The sequence below is a fragment of the Pleurodeles waltl genome, chromosome 3_1 (assembly GCF_031143425.1).
Source record: "Pleurodeles waltl isolate 20211129_DDA chromosome 3_1, aPleWal1.hap1.20221129, whole genome shotgun sequence".
NCBI lineage: Eukaryota > Metazoa > Chordata > Amphibia > Caudata > Salamandridae > Pleurodeles > Pleurodeles waltl.
Window position 1 is genome coordinate 1,527,116,465 of NC_090440.1, and position 26,393 is coordinate 1,527,142,857.

The 26,393-nt window shown below is 46.6% G+C and overlaps 1 protein-coding gene across 1 annotated transcript in view; it reads left to right on the forward strand.

The window, feature by feature from the left end:
* Nucleotides 1–26,393, forward strand: part of SMPDL3B (sphingomyelin phosphodiesterase acid like 3B) — a 166,634-nt gene that overhangs the window by 121,088 nt on the left and 19,153 nt on the right. The window contains exon 7 of the mRNA XM_069225108.1: nucleotides 2,897–3,030. Within this exon, the coding sequence (XP_069081209.1) occupies nucleotides 2,897–3,030 (134 nt within the window). The remainder of the gene's footprint in view (nucleotides 1–2,896; nucleotides 3,031–26,393) is intronic.

A 26,393-nucleotide genomic window follows, 5' to 3' on the forward strand; every position in this document is an offset into this window, starting at 1 on the left:
ACGTGTCCTGAAGTAACATTCAGCACACGGTCCAAGAAATGTGCTCCATAAACAATCCTTTTGCTGCAGCGTGAGCTGTCCTTGGAAGTAGTAGTATGCTCACACAGCACCATCTTGACAACAGAGGACAAATATTAGGTATTCTCTGCAGAGTTGCACTAAAAGCAGTCACCAGCGGATACAAGAACAAAGATAACATCTCATATAATGAATGGATGCTCCCCTATATGCTTCATATTGAGTTGTGAAAATAGTATTTCTACATTCAGGATGCAATATAGAACCAAGTCTATAAAAGCTTGGGCCCCAGTCAAAGCATATTTAAAGGTAAGTATCTAGTCTATCGGATTGCTTTATAAAATTTTGAATAGTCGCTGTTCAATGTCCACTATCGCATAAGTTCCCTTGATCCGTGTATATTGCATAGTATGAAAGTTACGGGCAGATTTAAGCGCTTTAGTGCCTCCTTGAACCACATTAGCATCATTTGTTTTACGCTAATGTGGCCCAGTGATACCAAAATCGCAGCATCAAATTTACAAAGTGGCGCAATGCATGTATTGCGCCACTTTGTAACCCTTCGCGCTACATCATGCCTGCGCCAGGCATAATGTACGCAAAGGAGGCGCTGCCCCATTACAGGTGCCCAAAAAATGGCACAAAGAAATTAAAAAGATTTCTTTGCATTATTTGTTTCGGTATTTTAAACGCCTGCTTAGAGCAGGTGTTAAAAGGAGGCACATTATTGTTTACAACTGGCTTCAATAGGCTTTGCAGGATTAGCGTCAACATTTTTGACTCTAATCCTGCACAGCTGGGAACTAGCATCAAACATTTTGACACTAGTTCCCCTAACTACCAACACATGGTGGCGTTAGGCGGGGTGCTAAGTGTGCAAGGAATGTTGCACTGCACGGGGTGCAGCACCACTTTCCTTAAATCAGGCCCTTAGGAATATAATAACAATGCTTTAATCTATTTTACACCTCCATGTATGTTAATTCAAAGTGCCAGCCTACCTGTAACTAGCAGTAGGTCTTTAACTGATTTGCTGTTCATTTTGTATGGTTGTTACCGTTTTTGATATTCTAAAACGCTCAAAAAAAGTGTTGGATTCAAAATTAAATTAAAGCTAATCAAGACTCTTCATCCTGGAAAAAAAAAATATTTCAGAGAAAATTTTAGATTTTTGAATGCCTTGAAATCGACAGTTCATTAAAACTATTTGAATACTTTTTCACTGAATAATTGCACTGACTTCAAATATAATCCCCTATTCCTATTCGTGCCTATATAAATCTATAGCTGTGAATGACCTCGTGTTATTGGTTCTTTAAAAAAAGTATAATATATGCAGAGGGAGAGGGAGAGAATACTGGGGTTTGGCTCAGCCATTAGCTTTCACTTGTTTTTATGGTTTACTTGTCTGATCTGTCCATCAAGAGACTGGCATTTCATATATGATAATTGTCCAATTTGTTCACATTGGGTTTCGGTGATGGGGCATCAAGCAGCCTTTCTTAGACTGCAATTCCCGCATGAGGTGCAATTTATATAAATGAGAACCCAGGTGTGTTCTTAAAGGTAGTTACTTTGCTAACACAACAACATTTTGATTTGGAATTTATGGTATTTTTGTTTAGGGCATGCATGCCCTTTGGATGTCTGTAATAAAGTAAACAAAAAAGTGATGAGTGGAATACTTGAATAAATCCCATCTACTGCTAATTACTCTGGTCACATCCCAGTTCCGCATTTTTGTGCCCACCATGCCACCTCAGATTAGATCCAGCTGTATACAAATTAGCCTTTGTTATGCTGCAATAGGAACAGTCCAGCCCGCACTGCCAAGCCAGGTCCTCTTTAAATGGGAACACAAGGAACCCAAGGCCTGTTTCGCTTTAGTTGGGACACTTCAGCCAGGTCAAGTGCCACAGGGAGCACAGAACACACGTCTGGGTATACCCTTCACGCTTTAGGGCATCACACTTAGGGACACACTGAAGTAAACAAAAAGGTGATGAGTGGAATGCTTGAATTAATCTCAGCCACTGTTATTTATTTGGGCTGTATCCCAACCTGTTATGAAGTCATAGTGATAGTCACTAAGCCCCCTCCGGTGTTCATTTGCTTCATTTTGCTTTCATGATAAGATGAATTTATGTTTTTTTGTTCACAAATTAAAGATCTTTGAGCACAGCTTACAAACTTCATCTTTTGAGTCCTGAATCTAACCTAATTGTAATCTTGACTTTGACCTTAGCTCACCCTCCATTTAGAACTGACCGAAGCCCTTTCTCTATGGATAATGTTGGCCCTATCCTTCTCATCATCATTTTGATGGATATTACATTTATATTTGGGATTTTTTTCAGTAACATGGTTTTTCGAATAAATCAATTATTCATATATCACAATTCCACAAGTCACCTATATGACCAAAAGTCGTTAACAGATCATAGATCATTCCAAGTAGCCCCATGAGATACACTAAGATATACATATATGCATCATAGAGAACATCCACCAATTGCGCTACAAAGACTCATCCCTATTCCAACAACTGATTTACCTTAAAATTTTGCAACCACCACATTAATCCCTATACTGTAAAAATGTGCAGCCAAGGTACTTGATTAGTTGAGGTTTTACTTAACTGTTCTGTATTAATTAAGACTTGTGATTTTTTAGTGATTAAATCATGGGTTCTTAAGAGTTGTTCCCTAGAGAGTGATTTGAGATATGTGATGCCTTTATGGGTAGTTGTTGCATATATATTTGTTCACCCAGACTCCTGGGGATGACTAGGTCAGTCTTGTCGTTGCTGTGACACTGCAGAGACAAGCCCTGGTTACAGGAAACTATCTATGTTCAGACTTGTTTATTTTCTACACAGGTTCACCAGTTAGCAGCATGTTTATTGCACCTGGAATAACGCCTTGGAAAACCACCTTACCTGGAGTGAGTAACGGAGCAAATAATCCTGGGATTCGCGTCTTTGATTATGACAGAGGCACCCTTGAAGTAAAGGTATGAGAAGTCTTTAATAGCACAAATAATCATGGTATTTTTCTCAATCTGAGCTCTGAAATAAATGGAGTAATATACTTTATTAATCTAGGGTGTTGTCAGTTGTTACAAATGTGAGTGACAGCCTTATTCCAGACTCTACCTACTCCTTATACTAGTACTCGGGTAGGGTATGAGATGCAAGCTTGGTTGTGGATGGGTAATGAAGGTGACTTAGTGGTAGTCACAAATATGGTATAGATCAAATGATCCACAATAAATTAGAAGATTCAACAACTGTTATATAGTAAGGCAACTGGACAAACAGATCAACCCGAAAACAAAATGGCACGGGTGACAAACCAAGGGTCAGGGCCAATAACACAATGCAAAAGAAAAGCAAATGAAAACGGCAGCCTGAAACATGGTCCCTGTGTCAGTGGCAGCTCTCTGCCTTCGAATCAGTCCAGCTAATTTTCAAATCAGGTAACCTCGGCCTTTGCATTTTCATGGGTCAAAAGTTTTGATTGCAGCCTCAGGGGTAATTGTGACTCTTGATCCTAGCACTGCATCTCCTCTCAACTGACACAGTAGAGCTTGTCTTTGAAGCCAACTGAAGGACAAAGTACTGCTTCCAGAATCCCAGTACAGGTCTGAAACTGGTGTCACAAGGAACTAATCCAGGGCCTCATTTACAAGGCCTTTACGCCACAGTTGCATAATTTGTTTTTACAGAACGGTGGTGCGAGTAGTGCTCTACCCTGCTCCACATTTACAAATTGATGCATTGGGCCCAATGCATCAGTTTGTAAAGCCTTGCATCACATTATACCTGCACCAGCTATAATGTATGCAAGGTAGGCGTTCTCACAGGAAAAGCCACGCAGAACTGACGCAATGAAATCTACAACATTTCACTGCGTTATTTTGTGACTTCATTCTGTCAGAATTTTACTGCCTGCTCAGAGCAAGCGTAAAACTGACAGAGGGCTTTTCTCACTGGGGCCTCCTGACATTGCTGAAGTAGCATCATTTTTACACTAGTCCAGTAATGCATGAGTTTAGCGCCATTTCTACAATAGGTGGAAGGAGGGGGAATAATATTAGATGTCATTGGGATTTGCATAGTAAATGTATGTCAAGCCAGGAACCTCTTTCATGGAACTGTTTTTGCAGGGTGGGGGTAGGGGAAGAAGATGACTGCTCTGCACAGAATATAGGGCGCTATCACGGTCCTTTTGCTTGGCACAAGAGATGCAGGAAGATGTTGATCCACGTATATGCCAGGTGGCAATGAGATCTCTGAATCACAGGGGCAGAGAAAGATGTGATAGTCCTTCAACTTCAAGAAGACAGTTTCCATCTTGGGATTCGCACATTGTGTCCTGATGGCAAGCACTACCAGTTCAGCACACATAAATCTCAATCAGGGGACATGAATGGCCCCAGTTATGGGAAACAACATATTTTAGCGAAAGTGCCAATGGCCGTATCTAAATAAGGCTGCTCCATTATCTTAATACTGTCACTGACAGAGCCTCCATAAACGTGGCGAGGAGCAGTAGCTTCCCTCTGCTGTGGTGGGGTATACATTGTGTGTACTCACAATCAAGCACACTTTACTGCTCACAGAAACACATTGAGTACCTTAGTGGTCTTAACAATAGAGAAAAACAAACAGGGCATCCAGTGGTCTCATGGATTGGTAAAAAACAGAAGAAGTTGAGTAAAAGTGAGAAACAGTGCATGGCACAGCTCTCTGCAGGGTGTGGGAGCTTTCACTCTTACAGAGGCCTTATTTAGTGGCCCAAGCATGATGTCCGCTTACTCTTCCTCAATCGTGGTCTACTGTACCCTGATGTATTCTGAGCCCGCAGCCAATCATGACTTACCATAACGGGGGACCGAGCCGTCTAATGGACCAGCTACTAAGAGTGCTTCAGAAAGACCCAGTGGCAGATTTACTAACTTTTACACAGTGGAACACCAAAAGTTGCTATGTTGCACTGCATAAGGTGGAGAAAGGATCACAGATCTACATTTACGAAATGCTCTCTTCCCCTGCATTGGTACACAAACAGGTTACCTATCACCACAAACAACCTTCGCACCATGTCACTAATGTGTGTGTGGGTGATGTCTAGCATATGTTTTGTACTGGAAATATATGCTACCAGTACAAAACCCTACGCCTAGGCAATTTTTAAAATATTTCACAAATTAGATATGTGATGTACAGTTTGGTGAAATAAATATATCTCTCCAACCTTCATTTGCCTCAAGGGGGTGTTATTATTTGACGTAAAGCCTGGTCTGACAATTTTGATAGATAGGGCTTTGCATCAAAATCATGGATGCTTGCGCTTGATTGTCCAACTAGCACCCATGTAACAGTTCTTTGAAACAAAGTGGCACATAACAACTTTGTGTAACATTGCAGCTGTGCAAGGTCTTGAAAGATCTGCCCCAGCAATCACTGCACTACCCTCCACAGGTCTGCCACTTCCTAGGGGATCCTGCAAGCAAGCTTACTCTGTGTGAGAAGTTAATCAGTTTTTAATTTTCTAAATTCCATCACTTGCCATGGCATTATCTTTTCAGGAAGACTTCAAGTAGCCCCTCAGTCTATCACATCCACACAAGAGACCACCCTGACAGCCATGCCTTCCAATGAGGTCACTGCTCCTTGCAGTTATGAAAGGCCCTGACCATGCATTTTCAACTAAGAGGTTAACAGAAGAAAGGTATAAGTGTACCCATGCCCCTACACAGTTAATCCAGTAACCTGAGACCTCCAAGCAAGCAATCACTTGCAGGATGCTGGAAAGCAGCTGGTAAAACCCCTTTCATGGTCCTGTATGTTCCTCATTACCCTCAGGGTCTAGGGCACCTCAGTTGAAGGTCCTCTTCTATGGCCTCTAGACGCAAAGGTATGATTAGAATGAGCACTGCTCATGATCCCAGGCTGCAGTGTAATCAGTGTCAAGTGGAGTCTGCAGTGCTGCATCCTTAAACCCAGGACATAGTGTTCTGTAGAAAGCAGAAAAGATTATTTTTATAGCGAGATGAAGCAGTTCCAACAAGATACAAGTTAGAATGGCAAAAGCTTGCAACTTTGTACACAGAACTGTACCATCAAGCCATAAATTACAAATTCTTGCTAATGTAGCTTCTCTGTCCTACTCTACTGCGCTATCACTCCGAACTGATTAGAACTAGTTAGTCATCATCCAATACAGATGTATTTTAATTTAAAGGAGACGAAGGAGGATTGGATGTTTCTGAGATTTTCCTGACCACAAAAGTATTTTATTGGCTCCTGCACCCAAGCACAAATACACATTGGAAGAATGGCTAAAGGTGACAACTGATCCCTGCCTTTTTAAAAACTTTATAAATGCAACACTTAAAAATTAACGGCGATGCTTGAGCCATATATTGCCCTCCTACTGAAAAGGATGGTGTATAATTCCAGACTTAGTGTTAACGTGAATTTAGGGAAGCAATTTTCCAGCACATAGAAATACTACTGAGATGCTTTACAACAATTTGGGAATAATCTCCACTTTGTCTAATGAAATATCACACAGTAAGGCCTATTTCATAGGTGGAGCCATGGAAGAAAAGTTAAAGAGATGGTATGTCAGATAAGGTCTGGCAGTGATCACTTGGTTGCAGTCTGTAGCTCATTATGGGTTACCGCAGCTACATTGATTGTGGCCATCATTGACACATGTCGACAGCATGGAAGAGAAGATTCCTACTACCACAAAGTGCAGCTGCATTTCTGTCAGACCAACCATAGGATATGTAAGTTGAGAATCTGAGTTGTGATCAAAGAAAAAGTGTGCAAGGGTGCACTTCCAAGCTAATGAGATACCACAAAGTTGGCAGATATTCATCACAAAATTGGTACCCTGTACACTAGACAGCCTCACCTCACTTATAAGGGTCCCTGCACCTCTTATTGGAGTACCTGCACCTATGTATTGAAAGTATTGCACTTCATTCACTGCAGAGTTTGCATGCCATCTGGTTCAATACGTTTTTATGGAAGGTATAGTTGTGTGAAGCCAATCTTGGTCACTCGGACAGGGGGTGTGTGAGCCGTCACATAAACATCTAAAATATGTGATGTTACTAACAATATGGACATTAATGGGTATTGGTAGGGGAGACTTAGCTCTATCTTTGTAGGGGGTGGGATTTATGAGCCCGATTCACAAAGGTCAACGTAGACCAAAAGTCTAAGGTTAGATCAAAAGTCTAAGTTTAGACCAAAAGTCTAACTTTACTACCAGTAAACCTGACCAAAAGTCTAATTTTAGATGAAATGTCTAACTGTACTACGTATAAAGTTAGACTTTAGGTCTAAACTTAAACTGTTGGTCTAAACTTTACTTTTGTGAATCAGGCCCTATGTCTTTAAAAGTTTTCTTTATGTTATTGTGTTGTACAAAAACATTATGAGCAATTCTACTGTTGAAACCACCCAATTTCTGCATGGACTCTTGGGTGAAAGAATGGCCATGGGCCTTAACAATTCAGACCTGTTGGTACAACCCCACCTGTCTCTCCTAGGTGTTTGCGTGAGCTGTGGATGGTGGAGATTTTTCTTATCACTCCTATGTGAAAGAGAATTCCAGATTCACGTATTGCCTGAGCTTTAAAATATATTGGGGGTCATTCTGACCCTGGCGGCCGGTGGCCGCCAGGGCCACCGACCACGGGAGCACCGCCAACAGGCTGGCGGTGCTCCCACGAGCATTCTGACCGCGGCGGTTCAGCCGCGGTCAGAAGCGGCAAGTCGGCGGGCTCCCGCTGACTTACCGCTGCTCGGGGGAATCCTTCATGGCGGCGGAGCGCGCTCCGCCGCCATGAGGATTCTGACCCCCCCTACCGCCATCCTGTTCATGGCGGGAAAGCCGCCATGAACAGGATGGCGGTAGGGGGGGTCGCGGGGCCCCTGGGGGCCCCGCAAAGTATTTCAGTGTCTGCCTTGCAGACACTGAAATACGCGACGGGTGCCACTGCACCCGTCGCACCTTCCCACTCCGCCGGCTCGATTACGAGCCGGCATCCTCGTGGGAAGGGAGTTTTTCCCTAGGCTGGCGGGCAGTCTTTTGGAGACCGCCCGCCAGCCCAGGGAAAAACTCATAATACCCTCCGCGGTCTTCTGACCGCGGAGCGGTATAATGGGGGCGGAATTCTGGCGGGCGGCGGAGGCCGCCCGCCAGAATCAGAATCACCCCCATAGTTTTTAAAATGCTTTGTATCAGAAAAAAAGAACAAGGGGATTCGCATCATATGCTAAGGTGTTGAGCTCCTCACGCTGGAGTGGAGCACACATTTATACCCTATTACAGACGTATCTGGATTAATCTCCGCTTACACAACCAGCAGGCGCAGAGATGAATGGCCTTATGAGCAGACATCCTTCAAAAGTGTCAGTATACAAGCACAGAATTGTGCACAATTTCAAAGACATTTAGGGGGTCATTCTGACTCCCGCCGGCCGCGGTAACCGCAGGGCCGGCGGGAGCCGCCAGAATACCGCTGTGCGGTCAGAAGACCGCCGCGGTTATTCTGGGTTTCCCGCTGGGCTGGCGGGCGACCGCCAGAAGGCCGCCCGCCAGCCCAGCGGGAAACACCCTTCCATGAGGATGCCGGCTCCGAATGGAGCCGGCGGAGTGGAAGGGGTGCGACGGGTGCAGTTGCACCCGTCGCGATTTTCAGTGTCTGCATGGCAGACACTGAAAATCTTTGTGGGGCCCTGTTAGGGGGCCCCTGCAGTGCCCATGCCATTGGCATGGGCACTGCAGGGGCCCCCAGGGACCCCACGACACCCCATACCGCCATCCTGTTTCTGGCGGGCAACACCGCCAGGAACAGGATGGCGGTATGGGGGTCGGAATCCCCATGGCGGCGCAGCAAGCTGCGCCGCCATGGAGGATTCCCCAGGGCAGCGGAAAACCGGCGGTACACCGCCGGTTTTCCGTTTCTGACCGCGGCTGTACCGCCGCAGTCAGAATGCCCATGGGAGCATCGCCAGCCTGTTGGCGGTGCTCCCGCGGTCCCCAACCCTGGCGGTCTCGGACCGCCAGGGTTGGAATGACCGCCTTAGAGTCGATAAAGGTTACAGTACTCCTGTAAGCAGCTAAAATGTAGGCTTGGGTGAGGTCAACAATTTCAGCTATATGTGCAGAATACACTTAAGGTGAACACCAGCTTTCTACTATTCCATGTTGTCTATATACAACATATCCTGCCACCAATTTACCTTCATTATTTTTAAGGCATGATCCATCAACACAGGGCACAATATCACAGCCAAATGTGTATCAAGGGGATCAATTTGGGGTTCGTTCTCCATTGTATAAGTAAAAATGAGACAGGGTTAACATAGGCACCTTACATGGGTAATGTGGGAGGCAGACAAAAATGAAATTCCATATATTAATACCCAGTACATTAAAAGATGTTGTGTTTTAGTGGTCAGTAACAAAACAATTGGGTGCAGTACTGTCATAGCAAGGCTCTCATAATGAGTGTGCCAATTGATTACTATGTGGGCCATAACGCCTCGTAATTAGGAGTTTGCCAGCTAACACTGCACTCCAGCAGTAGTTTTCATCCGATAATTTTGACAGGTCAAACTCATTGAAATGTATAGAGGAAAAGTGCAAGATAATTACCGCAACATGCAGATTTTAATGCGTTATGCACCAAAATACACATGTTCTGCCCTAATATTGGAAAACAACTCATAATTGGGAGTTACTTATTTGATGGAGTGGGAGAATTATCTGCCCAAAATCCAGGCAACTCATAATGAAGTCCTCTTGGTGACAATAACTGTTGGACTTGGCCCTTTTTTCAGGGTCATCGCCAGATATTTACCTTCTGCTGCTGAAACCATTTATGTTGGGATTAAGATTATGGCCCTCATTATGAGATTGACAGTAAATCCCGCTTACCGCCACACTGACGGCCGCCAACATACCGCCACGGTGGTGGATATCCATTCGCCATATTATGACACACACACACCAAGATGACAGAATAGAGCCACATACACAAATCTACCAGCCCAAAGGTCAGTGGTAAACTGTTGGTACCAACACCCATACCGTTATGCCAACAAAACAATGCCCACCACATCATGACCCACAAATCACCACGGCGGACATTCAACGGCGGTAAACCATTGGCGTACACACCACCGCGCACAGAATGGACACCCAAATACTAAACTACATTACATAGGCCAATTAAAAAACACACACCTGACACCCATACACACACCACACCCACCCACTCACACCACTTTAAAACACACACCCACATTACCCACAACCCCTTACGAATACAAATCATTGCCACCAGACAGACATCAAGACCACTAAGACATCTGCACACACACACCCATACATCCCTCACGCACTCCACTACGCACACCCAATCACACTACCCAACACCCAGACACTTACACACACCACACAACACCCATGGCCCCAGCAGATATCCATTGCAAGGAAGATGGAGCTATGGCAGAGAATCGTGGACACGATGAATGCCCTGGGACAGCATCCAAGAATAAGGGACGACATCTGCTAAGTCAACATTTACCACTTTTCACTCCCCATACCTGCCATCTCACGTCCTCACCCTCACTCCATCCCACATACTGCACCAACGCAGATGACTAACCCAGGGCAACTGTGAAACTGGGAGGACCGCTGTGCACCTGGGGGAGGACAGGCCCAAGGAACCGACTTTCCGCGAGGCACTCACTAAGTCCTGGGGGCTTACCAACAATCCCAGGACACGATGGGCCAGATCCTGAAAAACATACAGACCCCTTGTGGACTTGATTACACTGGAGGACAGGCACAATATAGACTGGACTGGACAGGGCCACAGTAACTGAGCTGTGTGTGCCCAATTGGAGCCAGACCTGATATCTGCTATCCGTCATCCTACTGAGATCCCCCCTCTTGTGCAATTGTTATCAGTGCTCTATTTCATGGCAACAGGTTCTTTCCAAGTGACAGTGGGCTTGGCAGCAGAAATGTCACAGCCAATGTTCTCAGTCGTGCTGGCAAGAGTTTTGTCTGCCCTGGTAAAACACGTGCAGCTAAATTTCTTTCCCCCAGGAGGAAGATTTGGCCACATTGTAGGTCGGATTCTATGCAATGGGACAAATCCCCAATATTATTGGGGTGAATTACGGAACACATATTGCGTTTGTCCCCCTGCCAGAATGAACAGGTGTTCAGGAATCGTAAGAGTTTGCACTCACTGAATGTGCAGATGGTGTGCCTGGAGGACCAGTACATCTCCCACGTCAGTGCTAAGTATCCTGGGTCAGTGCATGACGTCTTTGTGCTGAGGAATAGCAGCATCCCAAATGTGATGGCCCAACTACAGAGGCACAGAGTGTGGATAATAGGTGAGCCATGGCCCCCACCCACTGTATGTTAGTTTATGCCTTCATTGTGTATGCATTATAGCATTGTGTGAGGCTAAATGTTGTCCCTCAATACTTGCAGATAACTCTGGCTACCCAAACCTATTGTGGCTGCTGACCCCTGTGAGGAATGCCTGGGCAGGGGTAGAGGATCGTTATAATGAGGCACATGGGCGAACCAGAATGATCATCCAGAGGACCTTCGGCCTCCTGAAGGCCAGGTTCATGTGCCTCCATCTGGCAGGTGGATCCTGTACTACTCACCCAGGAAGGTCTGCTAGATACTAGTGGCATGCTGCATGTTGCACAACCTGGCCCTCAGAGGGCATATACCCTTTCTGCAGGAGGAAGAGACTGGAGACTGTGGCAGGAGTAGACCCTAAGAACAGTGAGGATGAAGAGGCTGAGGATGAGGACAAAAGAACATCAGTTATCCGTCAATACTTCCAATGACACACAGGTGAGACAGTGCAACTGACCATTCCTCTGACTATTGAGGTATTCTGTGTGGCTGTAGCATGATGGCATTAACTTCATTTGCATCTCAACTTATTGTCGCCTATGGCTTGTCATTTTACAGATGTTGGTGATATAACAACTGTGTATTGATGTGTTGACTAGAGACAGCTACAGATCCTTATTTCTATGCTCTCACAGTGTTCAGATCATTTGTACTAGATGTGACTGTTTCCATAAATGCACATTTTCAAAACATAAAATAGTAGTGGTCAAGTTGTGTTCGAGGGTGTTTATTGTAGTGCTATGACATTGAGAGTAGAGTGCAATTGCAAGTGATGATGATGATGATGGAGGAAGGTCCAGGGTATTGTTCCAGTCTGTTTGTAGCACTGGTCCAGTGTCCAAGGGGTCATAGGAAGGGGAGCAAAGGCAGTTCAAAGTGGACAAGGTGACAGCATGGGACACAAGGAGGACAATCAGGAGAGTCTCATTTCCTGGCTGTGGTCTTGGCAAGTGTCTCTGGCTTCTGTCTGGCTCGCAGAGAACATTTGTGGGGTGGTTCATCTTCTGCAGGGGCAGGGATGCTGGTGGCCTGTGGGACCTGTGGCGGGGCCTCCTGCCCACTGGCTGCAGCAAAGGTGGAGGGCTGGTCAATGGACTGGCTAGTGATAGGAGCCCACTGCTGTGCTGTTGCCTCCCTCATTATGTTGGCCATGTCTGCCAGCACCCCTGCTATGGAGATCAAGGTTGTGTTAATGGCCTTTTCTCCTGCATGTTGTCAAGGATCTGGCCCATCGTGTCCTGGGAATGTTGGTAGGCTCCCAGGATCTCGGTGAGTGCCTCCTAGAGGGTCGGTTCCCTGGGCCTGTCCTCCCCCTGGCGCACAGCGATCCTCCCAGTGTCCCTGTTGGCCTGTGCCTCTGTCTCCTGAACGATGTGCCCACTGCCACTGACCCCAGGTCCCTGATTGTCATGGGTATGAGGTGTGGCCTGGGGTCCCTGTACAGATGGGCGCACTGCTGATTGATGTGTACTGGGGACAGAGGTTTGGGTACACTGGGTGGGTGCTGTGGTGTTTGGATACTGATGGGGGAAATTCTGTGGTGGACTGTGAATGGGCTTGGGTGACCGACTGTCCAGTGGTCCCTGACGGGCCAGGTTGTTGGTCCAGATCCTGAAGTCTAGAGTTACTGTCATCACTGGGGGCATCTTCTGTTGGGGGACTTGTTTGTTGTGTACCTCCTCTCCACTGACATTGGCTGGGGCACCTGTGGGGATGTAAGTGATGTATTATGCTTCATGTCTGTGACATATTGTACATCCCTAGCTTCCCCTCTGTCGTTGGTGTTGCCCTGCCACCTTTTGCTTGTGTATGTTGATTTGTGATTGTTAGCTTTGATGATGTGTGTCCATGCAGGGCTGGGAGGGGTGTCCATGCATTGGTATGGCATCCAGGGCTTGCATTGGGTTAGTCATATGTGTAGGTGCAGTGTGTGTGATGGAGTTTAGTGATGGGAGTGAGGGTTAGGGGGTGAGATGGCATGCAGTTATGGGGGGTGATAAATGGTAAATGTTGACTTACCAGTGTCCAGTCCTCTGGCTACTCCAGCGAGTCCCTCAGGATGCAGTATTGCCAAGACTTGCTCCTCCGATGCTGTAAGCTGTGGGGAAGGAGGTGGGGGTCCACTGCCAGTCCTCTGTATGGCGAACTGGTGCCTTGCTGCCACGGAACGTACCTTCCCCGTAGGTCATTCCACCTCTTCCTGATGTCGTCCCTTGTTCTTGGGTGCTGTCCCACGGCGTTCACCCTGTCCACAATTCTCCACCATAACTCCATCTTCCTTGCAATGGATATCTGCTGTACCTGTGCTCCAAACAGCTGTGGCTCTACCCTTACAATTTCCTCCACCATGACCCTTAACTCCTCATCAGTTAGACGGGGTGCCTTTGTGGGGACATGGGTGTTGTGTGGTGTCTATTGGTGAAAGTATGTTGAGTAATGTGGTGATGTGTGTGATGTGGGGTGCGTGAGGGATGTATGGGTGAATGTGGTGTGTGTGTCTAGTTGTCTCTGTGCTGTTTGTGACAATCTCCTGGCAGTAATTGTTGTTTGTAAAGGGTTGTGGGTACTGTGGGTGTGTGTTTTTTAGTGCTGTGGGTGGGTGTGTGTGGTGTGTGTATGTATGTCAGGTGTATGTTTTTAGTATTGGCCAATGTAGTGTTGTTTTGTATGTGGGTGTCCATTCTGACCGCGCCGGTGTATACCGCCAATGGTTTACCGCTGCTGAATGTCCGCCGTGGTGATTCGTGGGTCATAATGTGGTGGGCTTTGTTTTGTTGGCATAACGGTATGGGTGTTGGGACCGCCACTTTAGTACTGACCTTTGGGCTGGCAGATTTGTGTATGTGGCAGTATTCTGTTGGATTGGTGTTTGTGTGTCATAATATGGCGAACGGATATTCGCCACCGCATCGGTATGTTGGCGGTCGTCAGCATTGCAGTAAGCAGCATTTACCGCCAGTGTCATAATGAGGACCTAAATGATGGAGAATCATCATGATTGGAATTTATGACAAATAAGCCAGATTAGCTACTAGAACTTGGCTTCGCTAACCTAACAAAAGGAAGTCTGAGTATGTTCTCGCAATTTTTAATCCTTTATTTTAAGCATTTGTGATAGAACAGAGTTAACGTTCACGTGAACAGTAGTGTTACATGTGTCTGTGGAAGGTTGCGTTGCCATCTGACCCTTTTTATTCCGGGATGATGGGTACATTAATGTCCCTGCCAGTACAACAATTAGAACAAGTTGCCTTTAAGGTAGTGCACAAGGAAGCCCTCCCCTTGCCATTCCCGCCTCTCGGTTTGTCTGCTAGCATATCAAAGCTACAGCTTCAATTAGAAAATCCCACAATGAAGGAAAGAAGAATTTTTTTTTAAAAACAAGGTGGGGAACACTGCACAATCCCCTAAGAGTGCTCCAGTAGTCTAACCCAAGGACTGGAAGCTGCAAGGTGGGGGACAATGTTGCACACAGTAAAAAGACGACAAGATGGCTCACGGGGTCGCTGTACTGGCTGGGCACTGTCGGTAGTGTAGTGGCTGTTAGGAATTGTGAAAAAATAGTACCTGGTGAGTGAGTAGTTAGTGGACGGCCACTCAGCGGCCAATCTCAGATCGGAAGGAGTACTTGGTCAAAGATCCACGCAACAGCAAAAGCAGAGCTGGAAGAGCAGGAAGTAAATGCAGACGACGACGTGCAGGACTTGCTGGCCAATGAGGAGCAAGTAAATTTGAGCAATAATGGAATGGACCAATGGTAAGTTCAGGTAAGTATTAGGCAGGTTCTATGCCCTTTTAAGAAAATATTTTCACACACAAAAGATTTTGCAAGCATATCGCGCAAACGTGCACCGTGCAGGAGAAACCTAAAAAAGGATTGTCTGGAACACGCTTGAGAGCATTCTGAACCTGTGGAAAATTTTGAAGGAGGACTCCCTTGCCATTGAAAGGACTGCCTTGCTGCCCTAATATCTGAGAAAAGAAGTCCGGACCTGCTTCCTTGAACCCAGGATCACCGAGTGCCTCCAAGGGCTAGTTGGCAAGCTTCGGGTGTGAGCTACCTGGACACAGCAAGCTTTCACGGGCTGTTCGTAGCAAGACTCTGCAGCCTGCAATAGCTGCTGCGTGACATTCTGTTGAGATCTGCACTTCGCGCCGACAGCAGTCGTCCATGACAACCACCAGTACAAGACCTGCACTTTGGGCTGACAGTGCCCATCTGCAACAATCCACCAACGTGACTCTCCACAATGACTGGCTTTTCATGCTAAAGCAGTGACCATCTGCAACATTCACCCTGCTCTTCACGCCAAAAGCCCCCTTTTCGTGGCCTCCTCCAACACAAATGGAACTTTTTGAACCAGGCTTGAGAAGGTAACTCTTCAGTGGGACAAAGCTGGTGTCTGTGTCCGACCTGCACTCCATCACGGTCTGTCTGACCATGCGGCTTTCCCTGATCTAGCAGAAGCAGATAACTGCGAGTAGTGTTTTTTCGCTTTTTGGTGCTATAAAAACTTTGAGATTCAATACCTCTGGTTCTACTGATTGTCTTTTGTTCGTTTTGGTGTCAATTTATTAATTAAAATTTGATATACTTTTTAAATTAGTTTGAGATTATTCTTGTGTTGTGTTCTCAATTTATTACTGTATAGATACTTTACACATTGCTTCTAAGTTAAGCATGTTTTAATAAGTAGACAAGCCTCATGTAGGAGTTTCGGGATAAGGCAATTTTAAAGAGTGAAAGGCATTTTCTGCTGCTGTGGACCAGGACAAGGCGTCTTAATGAGCTCCAGAAGGGAATTAACATTGCTAGAAGTACCTAAAATACATTAACAATTATTAGAAATGGGGTTTCTGGTTGGCTAGGGTATCCACTTAAGCCAGGCAGAACCCACCCTTCTAATCAGGGTAAGGGAGCAACACACCCAAGATAACCCCTGCTCACCCCCTTGGCACCTTGGCCAGATCAGTCAGGCTTATCCCAGAGGCAATGTGTAAAGCGTTTGCACAACACACACACTCCAGTTACACAATAAATACACCACAAACAAGACTCCACACACTATTATATGAAAATAAACTGTATTGCGTATAAAACATAGACCACAAATGGCACGAGTCAATAATTACTTTGCCAACTTGGCAACTGTCATTGTGTTACAGGGAGTGCAAAGAAAAGAAATATTTCTATATTGCACCTATCATCGAAAACACAATTACTGTGCATAGTAGGCAGATTCTGAACCAAGACTCATTACCCTGACAATGCAGGATTCAGTATGACACATATTATAATATCAGGACGACAATGCAGCAGGTGCTAAAATCACAGGAGTCAGCACAAATCCCCAATATTACATCAATCGCTAGAGAGGTACCCGTCAATCATCACAGCTCACCATAACGCCTAGATCGCCAAGTATTCCCACAGGACCTAGGGTGGAGTACACCTGCACTCATGTTACATGTTATACGGTAGCTTTGTTGACTTGCAGGCTGACTCCTAAGGGCGGCCAGCACACTGAGGGCCATATTTATACTCCGTTTGCGCCGAAATTGCGTCGTTTTTTTTGACGCAATTTCGACGCAAAACTAACGCCAACTAACGCCATATTTATACTATGGCGTTAGAGGCGAATAGCGCCAAAGTTCCCGGAATGTGCGTCATTTTTTAGCGTGAACCCCTTCCTTGCGTTAATGATATGCAAGGGAGGCGTTCCCGTCTAAAAAATGACTCCCAGGCCTTTACGTGGTATTTATACTCCCGGGCAAAAGAGACGCCCGGGAGTTGGCGTGGCAAAAAACGGCGCATTTGCGCCACTTTTTAACGCCTGCTCAGGGCAGGCGTTAAGGGGCCTGTGGGCTCAAAATGAGCCCACAGGTGCCCTCCCATGCCCCCAGGGACCCCCCCTGCCACCCTTGCCCACCCCAGGAGGACCCCCAAGGATGGAGGGACCCACCCCAGGGACATTCAGGTAAGTTCAGGTAAGTTTTATTTTTTATTTTTTATATTTTATTTTGGTGGCATAGGGGGGCCTTATTTGTGCCCCCCTACATGCCACTATGCCCAATGACCATGCCCAGGGGACAGAAGTCCCCTGGGCATGGCCATTGGGCAAGGGGGCATGACTCCTATCTTTACAATGATAGGAGTCATGTTGATGGGGGATGGGCGTCGTTAAAAAATGGCGCAAGTCGGGTTAAGACGATTTTTTCGACGTAACCTGACTTGCCCCATTTTAAGACGCCCATGCGCCATTTTCCCCCTACGCCGGCGCTGTCTGGTCTACGTGGTTTCTTCCCACGCAAACCAGGCAGCACCGGTCTGATTGCGCCGTCTAACGCCATTCCATAAATACGGCGCCCGCATGGCGCTTCAGAATGGCGTTAGACGGCGCAAAACTTTTTGACGCTAAACTGCGTTAGCGCAGTTTAGCGTCAAAAAGTATAAATATGGGCCTGAATCTCCACTCAAGTATTGCTTTCAAGAAATGCAGACATTCCCACTAGGGGAACCACGATACTTTGAATGAGCCCTCCAGCTCAGAGGCCTTGGTTGGCGCGCAGCCTAGCACTCCAGACTGCCTCCAACCCGGTGCAGAGTACTTGGGCGTGTCTTCCTCCACAGGCACTGCACAACATGGGGGTGACATTCGGCAGGGCTCAGGGGGAGACCTTTGTGGCTCCCCCACACCTAGGAATCAATCCATGGCTGCTGACTGCGAACACGCTGTGTGGCTGCATCCACAAGACGCCCCTCGAGAACTCCTCCGCTCAGGACTCTGGCACCAGCCTTCTGGGACCCGGGGATGGCGACAATGCTCCTCTGCACTTCATGGGCATCAACGGCCTCATGGTGCCCTGGTGGGGCTACTGGGGCCGTGGCAGTGAGAGCACAACAGCTGATCGGAGCGCTGACGCATCACTCAGGGCTCTAACAGCAAGAGTGGTGGCCTGCTTGGGCCCTGGGGACACTAAGTTGTGTGCTCTTTGTCTGTTCTGCTGGCAAACTGCTCCACACGCGCTGGGCAACAGAAAGGAACAAAAAAACAATTGCTACATAGAAAACAGGGTAGCGCTTATCACGCGACTCCTCCTGGTCACAGCACCTCCCATGCACTGCCGACTGCAGTGCTCACCATGCACTGGGAACCTCCAGGGAGCCCTCCTGGACCCCAGAAAACCCCTCACAAGAGCAGGAGGATGGGAGACTAGCCTCTGAGCTCCTGGAGAACACTGCAGGCACCAAAAGCAGGATCCAAACACGCAAGACAGCGCAAGGGTCCTTGTAGTAAGGTGGCAGTCATTCTCTCAGCCTAGCAGGCAGCAGGACAACAATCCAAAGCATCTAAGTCCAATGGTGGTTCCTCCTGGCAGTCCTCTGGCAAGGTGCAGTCTGTAGAGCCAGCCAACAAAGTGTCTACCATCATGAGATACAAACCCTTTCAACCCCAGTCCTAACTCCAGTCATCAGCAGGGGGTAAACAAGCCCTTTGTGTCAGGGCATGACACAGCCTATACAAATTTAAGTGCGCCTCGTCGCCCTCTCTTCCATCCCAGGAAGACCATTGTGTATGCAGATGTAATCCTGTTACACTCCCTGTGTGATGGCTTTCTTCAAAGTATGCACAATGCCCAGCTGTCACTCTACCCTAGACGTGGATTGGAGTCAGGCTGCAAAGCACAAGAGTCATAGGCTCAGTGAAATGCCCACTTTCTAAAAATCTCCCTTAAAAAAGCTCCTAGAGGAATTGTTTGAATATAATTTGTGTACATAAGATCCAGTCTTCAATTAATGAATAAGAGAGCTCTGTACTGTCCATATCCAATATCGTAATCAATAGAATTCAGGAAGTTCAAAAGTTCAAAAATTGTACAACAAATAAAACAAATGTCCATCCCATAGAAAATAACACTATATATAATCCCCCTAGATCACAAGATTGTATCCCAGCAGAAGATCCAGGAAGGGGTTATAACTTTTCTCTTGCCCCAGTCCTGCACAATAATTGCCTGTTTTTCAGTCTCTGAATCAATAGATGGAATGGCAAATACTGGCAACGTCGTAGATGACTACCTTGAACAGAACAGTTAATGTGATGAATTCCACATAGATGGTTATGGATCTTGACCTCCTTTCATGGTTCTGTGCCTGCAATTGCAGGTGCGGAATCAATATCTAGCAATTCTACTAGATGGGATATGGTCCCTTTCATGGTTACCTATTGCTTCCTTTTGTTTCTTATGGATGGTATGAGGATTGTGAGTCCCTTTAGCTGTACTTCCATTTCAGACATCAAGTTGTATTAGTTGTTATGTTTGCTGGCTAATAATGACCTTAGAATAACTGGTTGGGTCAATCTTTCCTTCTGTCCTGTATATAAGTTAGGCTCTGGGGCTCCCTACAGCAGGGTTGTGAATGTGGATTTAGTGCCAGAGAGCATTTAGATGGGTCTTTGTTACAGTTAAAGATGGCTGCCACAGTCATTGCCGTCGTCACGTGACATGAATGCTCTGCATCAGGGACACCAGCAGCATGTGTATCTTACTAACACGGACTGAGCGGATGACCTAGATGGATATTATATTTATTAAGTTGCTGAGGTCCACAACAGTAAACTTAATGTAATAACGACTGTCTCTAAACTCTGGGTATTAGTTAGGCATCTTTACCATTTCAAGATGGCTGCTACAGTCACTGAAATGGTCACATGACCTGTCATTTCCTTATTTAAACACACCGGGAAGACCGGCAATGACTGATTTCAACTTGCATCCGTTGAACGGATGCAAATGGAAACAGACGCTAGTGGTCCCATATTTAGAAGGTATGAATACGCTCCAGTAGAGGCAGTGTTTTTCCACAGTTTATGTTGTATGGTAGTTAAGCAATCTGAATATTTTTATATTTGTGGATTTGTTTACTTGGGCTTTTAGGTGAAGTACCCTTGTGTGTTGGTATGAAGTCTATTTTTGCAACTTGTTGTAAGTAGAAGAACATAGTTTTTTTGATTGAGAGCCTGACACAGTGTATTATATGGTGCACGCCTTCTATGTTTTTGAGGCACGTTTTGAACTTTCTTTATATGTACGTCATGGCATATACTAGTATCCACACCTGTGTTTGTGGTGTTTTCTTGGGCAGTACACATGGTGTGATTTCGCTGATTGCACGTACTGTTTCATAATTCATTTTCCTTATGTGTAGGTATCATTATACAACATTGTGTCCTGATGATGGTGTGACGGACCTCTGCCACCACAGACCGAAACGTCTACATTACCTTCTCATTTGACAAGCTGAAGGAAAGATCATGATATTACTTGAGCTGTGACTAAGAACCAGGCAATTATTGTGCAGGACTTGGGCACGCTGCGGTCCTAGGATGTGTGTATTAATGTCGCCCGCGAACAGAAACAATCCTGATGCTGCTTTCATGTTGTTTGCATTAGTGAATTGGATGGGGAAGGTAGACACGCAGACAAGGCTGCGTCTGTTTTCTTGCAGCTCACAGCACGCCGATTGCAAAGAGCTGAAGTACGCATGTCGGTTTGGCTGTGGCAAACAAAATGGCCAGACTGACATGCACACTTCATTTCTCTGCGATGGACAGGGAGCTGCCAATCATTATGCTTGGACCAGCCCACAATGCCCCATCGGGCATAGTGATATAATTCACAACCAGGCCATGATTAAATTCACCCACAAAAATAATACATATATTTTGTGACGGCTGGCACGCAGGGGGCAACGCCTGGCACTCCTATGGACGATCGGCCAATGACTGTCACCCCTTAAGGACATCCTACATGCAGAAGTATGTCTCATGGAGTGCCTGAAGAAATATGATCACATCAACTCCAACCTGATGGAGCTCCTTCCGCTTCCCTTGCCAGCCGGCACCATCTTTAAAATTATCTGTATCATTTACAAAATTATCGGGATCATCACCCCCATACAGACAAGCTCACCATCTCTGTTGGTTCTCAACACACACACATCTAGGACACCATCAGACTGCAGACTAAAAAGCATAAAAACATAAAAAAACAAGGCAGCAGGCCTTTTCATCTCTGCACCCAGGATCTGAACCAATGTCCCTGTATCCATCAGGGCAGCCCCAATGTTGCTCCAATTTAGGAAAGAGTTGAATATACCCCTCCTTAAAGAACACTTAGGCCCTCATTACAACCCTGGTGGGCTGTTTTGGCGATTGTACCGCCAACAGGCTGGCGGTGCAATCCTGCCTATTTCGACCGCGGCGGAATCGCCGCGGTCGCACCAGCGGTTTTCCACCACGGTGGTCCCGGTGGTTTTAATCCGCCAGGGCAGCGCTGCTTGCAGCACTGCCTAGAGGATTACAAGTCCCCTTCCCGCCAGCCTTTCCATGGCGGTAGGAACAGCCATGGAAAGGCTGGCGGGTAGGGGAATCGCGGGGCCACTTTGGCATGGGCAGTGCAGGGGCCCCCTGGCACAGCCCCACACTGCTTTTCACTGTCTGCACAGCAGAAAAGCGCGACGGGTGCAGCTGCACCCGTCGCACAGCCACAACACCTGCCAGCTCCCATGTTACGGCCCAGCGGAGATGTCAGAATGGGCATGGCAGGAGTGCACCCGCATTGGCGGCCGCACAGCGGTTACAACTTGGCGGGCGGCGGTTGCCGCCTGCCAATGTTGTAATGAGGCCCTTAATCACAATACATTAACTATCCACAAACCACTACCTCATATCATGCACTGACTTTCTGCTTGTCTTAGGCCTTGTGCAGAGGTCGGCTGCGTTTTGGCTAGGGTCACACTATAGAAATACCACAAAAAATACATAGAGGAAAGCTAGGCAAGAAGACATGATTAATAGCTCTGCAGTCGTTTGTTAATCCTGAAGTCTCAGAAACAGGGATTTTCCTTCGCAGAATTGGACTACTGTATATGCCAGGAGTGAAGACGAATACACAGTGCTCTATTTAACTAGTAATCACAGGATGTATTCCTGCCTCAACTTCTGAGGAAAGTGGATATTGTGGTATGGAAGGGAGGTTCTTCATAGGGCAGTGGCAGTAAAAGATGACTTCACTCTGCTGAAAGAGCTCTCATTTTCAAAAAGAACATATAAAAAAGACACCCTCTTTAGTGCAATACACAATATAGTTAAGTTTGAACAGCAGAGTCCTCCTCAATAGATCAGCAGGGGAAGTGGAGCTTCAAAGGAAGGCACGCTGGTCTGTGATACAGACGCATGACTGGTAACAAGGTGTAGAGTTCTTTGAGTCGTAATATCAGCTGCATTAATTATTTTGCCAGAGTGAGGGTGTGAGGGGAAACCAAAAGTTTTCAACGCGATCAGAAAGCACCAAAATTTATGAGCAAAGTAATGGACCTACCAATAAGAACACATTGAACATATGCTGTTTCTTCATCTACAGGAATCAAGCCATACATTGAGCAGTCAGCTTCTCTCAGACAGTACAATTGGGGAAATATTACTGTTGTGGATGGAGGGAAACACGACAAAAAAATAGGCTGTCCATGTTGATCACAGAGTCCTTGAGGTTGGTTTGGGTTGTCTCAACTAGTCCCAGTTAAAATAGGTGGTATTTCCTAGTAGCGGACTACCACTTGTACTCTGTGGTTGGCTATTCCTGGGACCTCCGTCAACCTTTACTCCTCAGCCTTTCCCTCTGGAATCTTGTTGAAAAGAAATTTTGAATAGATATTTATTTTGGCTCTGCAGATTCCTTCTTTCCTGGTGTCGTAGTTGGGTTCTTGCTGTAGGCAATACTGCTGGTTTAGGGATGACAGCACTTGTATTTGTTGGCGACTGTGCCAATCCTACAAGAAGTCACAACTTTCGGCACAACCTTCCAGGCTCATAAGCAGTACCTCACCAAAAACCCAAATAGTAAAAGGTGATTTGTGGCAGCCTTTACGCATGGACTCAAGAGTGCGTCATCTCAGGGGAGTCCTGGTTAAATGGAGATTACCCTTTTCTCACACGAGCAACAAGACTCAGTCACACACAGGCAATGAAGGAGATGCAGTAAATTTTTCAATAGGTTTTATTAACAAGACTGCTATATACTGTAAATTGCATGGGCTGCAATGATTAGGATAAAGAACAATGCAAGAAACAGAATTATAAAAACGAGTCATGAATATAAAGACCCTCACCATCTTGCAATAACATGAGATGTGAAATCGGCCTTTATACCCTAGTGTGATGAACCTAATCTCTAACCTAAAGAGAGCTAGGTGTAATAAACCTAATCTGCCAGTACCATGCCCAAGAGAAGAGCCCCCTAACCCTTGTTACCTTGGAATGAGGTCTCTAAATCAGACTCCATGGGGACACAAAGGCTGGGTCAAACATAGATAGCATTGATGGCATCTGGTAGGAATCCCTCTGGTAACCGTGTCTGCATGAGATGTATTTATACAGATCTTGTAGGATCCCTGACAGAGGTATGTTCCCAAACAATAGATAGGAAGGCATGCTTGGGGTGGCAATTATATAAAAAAATCCCTGAAGAAGTACATTATGTTACTGTCACACATAAGTGGGAAAGTACATGATGTGAATACCTACGTATGTCACTTGTCTTTGACGTGGATAATGACACCATCACAGAGTGGCAATGATAACGTGAAATCAAAACATCTGCCTATCTATAAATATAGCACCCATTTTGGAAGAAATAATTAAATAAATGTGCTAAAAACAGAGCAGGCTATGTAGGTTAAAAGTCACTAGGTGCCTAGGGCACACACCTGCAAACCAGAAGGCTAAGCTATCTTCTGATTCCCAATAAAACCAAATAGGATCCACTACACCCTCCACATTGTCGAAACAAATATGAAGCTATAATAATGACGCCAGAGACAGTGCATGAACCCAAGCTAAAAATGCTCTGGACTAAAACAAGCTAAAATCATAAGAAATATAACTAAAATCTAATTAAAAACTTGTTAAAATAGCTAAAACATACAAAGAGACCAAATGTCGACCATGACAAGCACGCAGGCCAAATTTAAAGGCAATGTTGGCAAACTTTGAAACTTTAGAATAAGCCAATGGTCAAAATTATTTAACAGAAGTCATCATCTTTGTAGGAAGGTAGCCTCTTTCTAGCCTTGTTACCCCCACTTTTGGCCTGTTGGTGAGTATATGTCAGGGTGTTTTTACTGTCTCAATGGGATCCTGCTAGCCAGGAACCCAGTGCTCATAGTGGAAACCCTATTTGTCAGTGTGTTTTATATGTCTCACTGGGACCCTGCTAGCCAGGACCCCAGTGCTCATAGTTTGTGGCCCAAATGTGTTCCCTGTGTGGTGCCTAACTGTGTCACTGAGGCTCTGCTAACCAGAACCTCAGTGCGTATGCTCTCTCTGTCTTAAAATTGTCACTGCAGGCTAGTGACCATTTTTACCAATTCTAATTGGCACACTGGAACAACCTTATAAATCCCTGGTAAATGGTACCTAGGTACCCAGGGTATTGGGGTTCCATGAGATCCCTATGGGCTGCAGCATTTCTTTTGCCACCCATAGGGAGCTCAGACCAATATTACACAGGACTGCCACTGCAGCCCGAGTGAAATAATGTCCATGTTATTTCACAGCCATTTTACACTGCACTTACGTAACTTATAAGTCACCTATATGTCTAACCCTCACTTAGTGAAGGTTAGGTGCAAAGTTACTAATTGTGAGGGCACCCTGGCACTAGCCAAGGTGCCCCCACATTGTTCAGGGCAATTTCCCCAGACTTTGTGAGTGCGGGGACACCATTGCACGCGTGCACTACATATAGGTCAATACTATGGGGGTGATTCTGAGACTGGCGGGCGGCGGAGGCCGCCCGCCAGTCTTCCCCCGACAAAATACCGCTCCGCGGTCGCAAGACCGCTGAGGGTATTTTGAGATTTGCCCTGGGCTGGCGGGCGGCCGCCAAAAGGCCGCCCACCAGCCCAGGGCAAATCTACCTTCCCACGAGGACGCCGGCTCCGAATGGAGCCGGCGTAGTGGGAAGGTGCGACGGGTGCAGTTGCACCCGTCGCGTATTTCAGTGTCTGCTTTGCAGACACTGAAATACTTTGTGGGGCCCTCTTACGGGGGCCCCTGCAGTGCCCATGCCATTGGCATGGGCACTGCAGGGGCCCCCAGGGGCCCCGCGGCACCCCCTACCGCCATCCTGTTCCTGGCGGGAGACCCGCCAGGAACAGGATGGCGGTAGGGGGTGTCAGAATCCCCATGGCGGCGGAGCGCGCTCCGCCGCCATGGAGGATTCTCCCGAGCAGCGGAAAGTCGGCGGGAGACCGCCGACTTTCCGTTTATGACCGCGGCTGAACCGCCGCGGTCAGAATGCTCGACGGAGCACCGCCAGCCTGTTGGCGGTGCTCCCGTGGTCGGTGACCCTGGCGGTCACCGACCGCCAGGCTCAGAATGACCCCCTATATGTAGCTTCACAATGGTAACTCCGAATATGGTCATGTAACATATCTAAGATCATGGAATTGTCCCCCCATGTCAAATCTGCTATTGGGGTGCCAATTCCATGCATCCCCGGGGCTCCGGCATGGACCCCGGGTACTGCCAAACTATCTCTTGGGGGTTTTCACTGCAGCTACTACTGCTGCCAACCCACAGACAGTCTTCTGCCCTCCTGGGGTCTGGGCAGCCCAGTCCCAGGAAGGCAGAACAAAGGATTTCATCTGAGAGAGGGTGTTACACCCTCTCCCTTTTGAAATAGGTGTTAAGGGCTGGGGAGGAGTAGCCTTCCTCAGCCTCTGGAAATGCTTTGAAGGGCACAGATGGTGCCCTCCTTGCGTAAGCCAGTCTACACCGGGCAGGGATTCCCCAGCCCTTGCTCTGGCGCAAAACTGGTCAAAGGAAA